This window comes from Malurus melanocephalus, unplaced genomic scaffold, assembly GCF_030028575.1.
Source record: "Malurus melanocephalus ecotype Western Australia unplaced genomic scaffold, MMel_1.1 scaffold_648, whole genome shotgun sequence".
Classification (NCBI taxonomy): domain Eukaryota; kingdom Metazoa; phylum Chordata; class Aves; order Passeriformes; family Maluridae; genus Malurus; species Malurus melanocephalus.
Window position 1 is genome coordinate 172,036 of NW_026623880.1, and position 7,860 is coordinate 179,895.

General features: G+C 57.1%; 1 protein-coding gene across 1 annotated transcript; it reads left to right on the forward strand.

Annotated features, from left to right (window-relative positions):
* Nucleotides 1–755: 755 nt before the first annotated feature.
* On the forward strand, nt 756–6,198 carry BHLHE40 (basic helix-loop-helix family member e40). Its single transcript, XM_057383644.1, has 5 exons — nt 756–1,009; nt 1,105–1,174; nt 1,376–1,483; nt 2,045–2,168; nt 3,133–6,198. The coding sequence occupies exons 1-5, from the start codon at nt 930–932 to the stop codon at nt 3,990–3,992; spliced, it is 1,242 nt and encodes a 413-aa protein (XP_057239627.1). The 5' UTR covers nt 756–929; the 3' UTR covers nt 3,993–6,198.
* The last annotated feature ends 1,662 nt before the right edge of the window (nt 6,199–7,860 follow it).

The following is a 7,860-nucleotide window of genomic DNA, read 5'->3' on the forward strand; positions in this document are numbered from 1 at the left end:
CTCAGCCCCCTCACAGGGGAGAATTTCCTGCTGATCATAATATCCCAGAATGATTTGGGTTGGAAGGGAGGAAGCCCACCAGCAGGGAGGAAGCCAAGGCAGGGATGGATACCTTCCTCTCGAGCAAGTTATTCCAAACCCTGTACACCCCCAGGGATGGGGTCCCACCACCCCAAACTTCCCTGAAGCACATCCATTTCCCCAGAGCCACATTTTAACGACTCTCGCTTATTTTACATTTTTTTCTCCACATTTCCAAACTTCCGCGGCTGCAGCTTTCTGCGGGTCCGTGTTTGTGTGTGCGACGCTTTCGGGGGGTGATTTATTTATTTTTTTTCCGCGATCTTGGGACGCAGCAGCGGTGCCGCACGGTGCGGTATGGCGGGGTATGGTACGGGTGGGTACGGTATGGCACGGGTCGGTGCGGTGCGGTATGGCACGGGACGGTGCGGTATGGCACGGTATGGCACGGGACGGTATGGTATGGCACGGTATGGTACGGAACAGCATGGCAGGGCACGGAAGAGCGTGGCAGGACACGGCACGGCTCGGAACAGCCCGGCACGGCTCGGCACGGCTCGGAACAGCCCAGCCCAGCCCCGCCGCGCCGGGACACACGTGCGGGGGGGTCCGGCCCCGCGGCTCCTCCTTCCCCCGCGCCGCCGCCACGTGAGGCTCATGTGACGGCGGGGCGGGGGCGCCGGGGCCGCCAGACGTGCCGGCGGTCACAGGGCTCCGCACGTCGCTCCCGTCCACCCACTCGCCCGCATTTAACCCGGCCCGCGGCCGCCCGCCGCTCCTCAGCCCGCGCGGCGCGGGTGCGGCATGAACAGCGGCACCGGCACCGGCACCGGCACCGGCACCGGCACCGGCACCGGCAGCGCCCGCAGCCCCTGAGCGCCCGCAGCGCCCCGAGCGCGCCCCCCGCCATGGAGCGCATCCCCAGCGCGCAGCCCCCGCCCGGCTGCCTGGGCAAGCTGCCCGCCCTGGACGGTGGCGATCTGCCGGGGTAAGCGGGGCTTCGGGGCTCGGGGGGCTCGGGGGAGAGCGGCCCCGCCGGCTCCGGGACGGGGGTAACGCGCTGCTCTCCTTTCGCCCGTGCAGGCTGGACTTCGCGCACATGTACCAGGTGTACAAGCCCCGGAGGGGCTTAAAGAGGAGCGAGGACAACAAGGTAAGCGGGGAGCGACGGGGTGAAATGAGGGGCGATTAGCTAAATTGGGGGTTAACGGGGTAAATTGGGGGTTAACGGGGTAGATCGGTCAGAGCGTGCCCGGCGGTGACAGCGCTCCCGGGACGCTCGGGACGGGAGGAGCAGCGGGAGCGGGGCCGGGCGGGCTGTCCCCCCGCTGACCCGCTGTCCCCGGCCCCGCAGGAGACCTACAAGCTGCCGCACCGGCTGATCGAGAAGAAGAGGCGCGACAGGATCAACGAGTGCATCGCGCAGCTGAAGGATCTGCTGCCYGAGCACCTCAAGCTCACGGTAGGTGCGAGCAGCGGACGGGGCAGCGGCTCCCCCGCGGCCGGCTCTCTCCGCGGCTTTGGGGTGCTGTTTTGGTGGGGTTTTTGTTTTGGTTTGGTTTGTTGTTGTTTTTTTTTTGTTGTTGTTTTTTTTTTTTACCCCGTGGTGCCGCACGCCCGGGCGGGCTGTAAGCGCATCCCAAACTTCCCCGGGAGCTGCGGATCCCTGCGGGAGCTGCCCGCCGGATCCCCCCTCTCCGCTGCCGGGCGAGAGGAGCCCCCGGCCGGGCTCCCCGGCTCCCCCGGGCTCACGGTGCTGGCAGGGGCAGCAGAACCGATCAATAAAAGGCTTTTCTCCGAGCAATGCSGCTGGTCCCAAAGTACCCCCAGGGTGCCGGGGGAGCCTTTTCTCGTGCYGGCTTTTTGACTCCTTTCCGTGGCATGTTGTCGGTGATGTTCCTGCCTGCTCAGGCTCACCCGGTGTCCGTCCTCCCGCGGCTCTGGGAAGGCACTGGCAGCCCCTGGGGCTCCTGCCTGCGTGGCTGAGCCTGGAGCGGGTGCCAACCTGTCCCTGTGCTCCCAGACTCTAGGTCACCTGGAGAAGGCTGTGGTTCTGGAGCTCACCTTGAAGCACGTGAAGGCACTGACCAATCTAATCGAGCAGCAGCAGCAGAAGATCATCGCTTTGCAGAGCGGTTTGCAGGCGGGTGAGTGTTCAGGGTGAGAACCTGCGTGTGTTGAGCTGGGCTTTCCCTGGGGAGCCTGTGAAATGCGGTTGTGACACCTTGTTCCCGAGAAGGGAGGAGGCAGGAGTTCTGGCCTTTCCTTACTCTCATTTTCTCAGGCTTTGCTTGTGAGCTTTCACAAAAAAAGATATGTTGCTCAAGGTGGTCAGTGCTGAGTGCCCTGGGGGTTGCTTGAAATTAAATTGGGTTTCAGGCAGTTTTAATTACAGCCCAGGTTTGCTGTGAGGTTCTCTCCAAAACCATTTGACTCATTTGTGTTTGTGAGCTTTAGATCACCYAGTTTGGGTTTATTTGCTTGTTTTTCTCTGGAAACAGATACAAATCTGCTTTCTATACACACCTTTTTAAGTTTCTTTGTAAGTGAGCTGGCCTGTGCTCTGCAGGCAGAGGGGACTCGGTGCTTCAGTTTATCGGCYGTAGATGCACTTCCTCCTGCTGTTTTCACATGTGGCACTCACGTGAATCTGATACAGCAAACCCGAATTTTTCGGAGGCGCCRTCCCTGCCCCGGCAGCCACAGGGAGTGCAGTGGAGTCGCCCGGGGCTGGCGGAGCTCCGTGCCCGGAGCTGCAGGGCGAGGTGCACCCTGCCCTCCCCAGGGGATTTCCTGGAGCAGCCACAGCTTGGCTCGMTCCCCTGCTCCGCACTCCAGGACCTGTTGAAGGGGGATGATRCAGTAAATACAGAACAAAAAATAAGTTTGAAGTTGATATGTAAAAGTGTCCAGATGGATGTTCCAATGAAAACGTCCATTTCTGCAGAAATTTGGGGATTCCTGTTCAGAGAGTCCAGGTTGGCCATCGCAATCCCCTCCAGCTGCGCTGTAACCCAAGGCCAACATCGCCCCCGGTCTGCCTCGGAGATGAAAATGGAACTATTTAGCATGTTGTTAATTTTTAATTTCTCTCTGTTAATGTTTCCTTAGGTGACCTGTCATCGAGAAACCTCGATTCCAGCCAGGAAATGTTTCGATCCGGTTTCCAGATGTGTGCCAAGGAAATGCTGCAATACCTGGCGAAGCACGAGAATGGCAAGGAGCTGAAGTCGTCGCAGCTGGTCAGCCACCTGCACCGGATGGCCAGCGAGGTGCTGCAGGGCGGGGCCGCCCGCAAGCCAGGGGACATCCCTCCAAAAATGGTGGACTTGAAAGAGAAAACGGTGSCCCTGGGCGCGGCGGGCGAGGGCCACGGCAAGAACTGCGTGCCCGTGATCCAGCGGACATTCGCTCACTCCAGCGGGGAGCAGAGCGGCAGCGACACGGACACGGACAGCGGCTACGGGGGCGAGCTGGAGAAAAGCGACTCCAAATCGGAGCAGCCCTATTTCAAAAAGGATACCGACCTCAAGTACGCTGTCCAGGAGAGAATAAGCTCTATTAAGCAAGAGACTGAGGACCCGCCGGCCAAAAGGAGCAGGCTGGAGTCGCCGCAGGACGAGGGCCCTTTTGGCAGTGACATGATGGGCTCTCCCAGCAGCTTCCTGGGCCCCCACCCTCACCAGCCTCCCCTGTGCCTGCCTTTCTACCTGATCCCGCCGTCCGCCACCGCCTACCTGCCCATGCTGGAGAAGTGCTGGTACCCGGCCTCGGTGCCCGTGTTGTACCCCAGCCTCCCGGCCTCTGCCGCGGCGCTCACGGGCTTCATGAACCCCGACAAAATCTCCCCCCCTCTGCTGATGCCCCAGAGACTCCCTTCTCCTGTACCGGCCCATTCCCCCATCGACTCCTCGGCTCTGCTTCAAGCTTTGAAGCAGATTCCTCCTTTGAACTTGGAAACCAAAGACTGAGCACAGTGTGACTGGGTTTTCTCTCTTTTCTTTTTTTTTTGGTTTTTTTTTTTAGTTTGAGAGACTGTTTCACTTTTATATATTGGCTGGATGAGGTGTGGGGACAAGGTTCACTGCGTGTAGGAAGCTAAATCCCCTTTTCTCTGACCTTTGTCAGGTAGCTTGGAGAAGGATGAAGGATGCRCCCAGTTTAGCAATTCACAACTACTTACAAAAGATTAAAGAAGGGTTTTGTGCTTTACCCCTTCCCTTCTTCCCTCTCCACATCTACAGATCAGCAGTTGACTCGGTCAGCTGCGAATCTATTGCAAAGCTGTGAAGAAATATTCCATTGGGCAGACCTGGTTTGGGGGTCTGCCAATATGAAAACGTGAATATAAAACACGGTACTTCCCTGAACRGCTCTGAAGGCAGCGGCCCCTGTGGCTGGTTGGAGCTGGGCTGGGGTCTGAGTGACCCTGGGTGTGCAGTGGGGGTGGTGGCAATGTCACAGTGAGTGCAGGAAGAGCAGGACAGTGGTCACTGGTGATGGTGGCATTGTCACTGTGAGTGCAGGAGGAGCAGGGCAGTGGTCACTGTAGTGGTGGCATTGTCACTGAGTGCAGGAGGAGCAGGGCAGTGGTCACTGTAGTGGTGGCAATGTCACAGTGAGTGCAGGAGGAGCAGGGCAGTGGTCACTGTAGTGGTGGCAATGTCACCATCAGCACAGGAGGAGCAGGGCAGTGGTCACTGTGGTGGTGGCAATGTCACTGTGAGTGTAGGAGGAGCAGGGCAGTGGTCACTGGTGATGGTGGCATTGTCACAGTGAGTGCAGGAGGAGCAGGGCAGTGGTCACTGTGGTGGTGGCAATGTCACAGTGAGTGCAGGAGGAGCAGGACAGTGGTCACTGGTGATGGTGGTGATGGTGGCAGTGTCACCATCAGCACAGAAGGAGCAGGGCAGTGGTCACTGGTGGTGATGGCATTGTCACTGTGAGCACAGGAGGAGCAGGGCAGTGGTCACTGTAGTGGTGGCAATGTCACCATCAGCACAGGAGGAGCAGGGCAGTGGCCACTGTGATGGTGACAATGCCACTGTGAGTGCAGGAGGAGCAGGGCAGCGGTCACTGCTTGGCCACACACAGGTCAGGCAGACCTAGGACGGGTTTCTCTCCACACCTTTGCTGAGAGGTAGATATTTTTTAAGAAACAAAAGGTAGCTGCTGCTTGGAGCTTTCCATAGCGTGCATCTAATAAATAAATTAACCTGCGCCCTTCCTGTAACTTGAGCTGCTCCGTTGGGCGGGCTCGGGAGGAGCTGTCCCTCGGATCACTTTGCTGGTGGCACCTGGCTCCAGCCCCCGCTGCTGTTCAGTGTCCCCGTGTCCCTCGGGAAGCGCCGCGGTTTTCCCGGCCCCGCTGCTCCCGGGAGCTCCGTGCCAGAGGGAGCAGTTCAGCCGGAGCCCCATCCCCGCWGGACGCACCCCTGACAGTGCCTTGGAAAACGCAAAGCTGGGCTTTCTATGGGGTTTAATCCCGGCAGGGTGTGAGCATCTGGAATCCTCCGGCTCCTTGGCAAAGCCCGGCCCAACCCTGTGTGCAGGAGAGTGGTGACACCTGCCCTGGAAACTGCGAGGGGCTTTCTCTGCAGAGGAACATCATCTCCAATTTAGCTTTTTTTTTTTTTTAAATTAAAAACCCCCAAACTTCACTGCARAAGGCAGTGCTTTTTGGTGGTTTTTTTCCTTCCTGGTTTTGAGAAGTGGTGACCAGAACCCCGTTGTCTGGATCCTCATGTCGCCCTCCCGTTGCACCAGCTGTTGAGATGCACTATGCTTGATTGCAGATTGTGTTCTAACGTTTATTTTGTTGTTGGTTTTTTGGGTTTTTTTGGTATACAGTTGTTGCCTTTATTTGTAAAATCCTGTTATAAATATATATATTATATAAATATATTAAAAGTTAAAATGTTTCAGATGTCTATTATTTGTATAACTACTTGAGCATAAAGAAGTGAGAAATATGAATGTATTCTTGTTTCTGGGTTGTCTTTTTTTTGAAGAGAAGAATATTCCGTTTTTCTCTCGGGAGAGGTACAGTGTTTATATTTTGGAGCTGCCTTCAAGGTGGGATATTGTACATATTTTTATCTTGAGTAAATGTTAAGTAGTTGTTTAAAAATGCTTAATAAAATAATTCTTTTCCTGTGGAAGATAAGGGTTTGCCTCCTGTGCTTTGAAATGTTTGAGTAAGGTCATTCCAYGGGGTCTGCTCCAGCAGGGGATGATGAGCAGAGGGTATAGGGGGAGTGGGATTTTGGGGTGCAGGGGGAGTGAGGATCTCAGGGTGATGGGGTAAAGGGGGAATTTGGGGTGCGGGGAGGAGTGGGGATCTCAGGGTGATGGGATAAGGGGGATTGTCAGGGTGCAGGGAGAGGATGGAGGATCTCAGGGTGCAGGAGCATGGGGGATCTTTGGGTGATGGGTTAAGGAGGGATCTCGGGTGCAGGAGCATGGGGGATCTCCTCCCTCCCCCCAGCTCCTCCAGCGTCAGTGCCTGAAGGACTCAGGATCCCATTTCCCCTGTCACCAGGGGGATTTATTTATTTTCCCTCCCTTGGCACCCTCAGGGATTTTTTTCCTTGCAGACTCGAGGGAGGTGCCAGGAGAGGCTGGCTGGCTTTCCTGCTCTCTGCTGATGTCACGTTGTGTTCCCTGTGTCTGGAAGTGGCTCCTGGGCCCCAGCTCCGTGGGCAGCAGCAGCCCCTCGCCCCTCCACAGGCGTTCCTGGAGGAAAAGGCWTTTGCTGCAAACTGCTTTTGCTTTGCCAGCGCCCCTGACCCGTGCCAGGGCTGCCAGGGATGGTGCCCACCAGGCCCTTGAGGCTGAGGAGTGCAAGGCCAGGTCCTGCCTTTACCCAGAGAGATCCCTGCCACCCCCGTGTCCCCCSTGTCCCTGGTTTGGGATGCCCAGCTGGCACCGTGGGTGGCAGAGCAGCCTGGTGCCTCTGCTCCCAGTGCTGCAAAACGAGCCCCAGGGTAGGGTCCATCTCCCACCCGGCTCCCTCCTGGCCTCTCCAGCAGCAATCCGGGTTTCTGGGCTCCACACGAAATGACAACGACCCCAACCCTCTCCCAAAGGCAAAAGTGTGGGGATGCAAAGGGGTGAGTGGGAGGAGTTGGTTTTACAGTGGTGCTGCCTGTGCTGGATGGGGCACAGGCACTTCTGGAGGGTATTTCAGATTTTCACAGTGCAGATGAACCACAAAACGTGGGGAGTGCTTTAACTGTCCGACAGGGCCAGCTCTGCTCAGTCCAGCATCTCCAGGACCTCACTCAGAGAGGCAGATGCTTCTGTTGAACCGTGGTTAGAATCAGCTTAAAGAAACCTTGGCTTAAGTAATGCTAGAAAAAAATGCTGCTTGGTTTAATGTGTTTGGGGCCTCCACAGCTCCCGACGTCGATGTTAATGTTTGCTTTAATTAGGGATAATCATTGATCTCACTGAAGCCGACTGTAACAACCCCACTTGGGGCCACATTTGGTGCTCAGTGCAGCAGTCTCCAGCCTCGGAGAAATGCAGGGACCCCCAGCATTTCTGGCTCCTTTCCATGGCTCTTGCTCCCCTTTGATGTCAATTCTGATCTTATGGTGAGAGGACTTGCAGGAGTTCCAGATCCTCAGTCACGGAGGAGTRAAAAAAGTGGAAGAGAGAACATTTATTCAGGAAGCAAAAGATGATTACAGGCTGGGAATTTTCTCTGCTGGCCTGGCCCGGTGCCAGCAGGACAGGTGAGTTCTGAGAGCGGGGCAGGGACTGCACCTGCGGTGGCACCGGGTGGGGACCCCGTGCCCGAGCAGCCCCTCCTGCCCTGCCCTGCCCTGCCCTGCC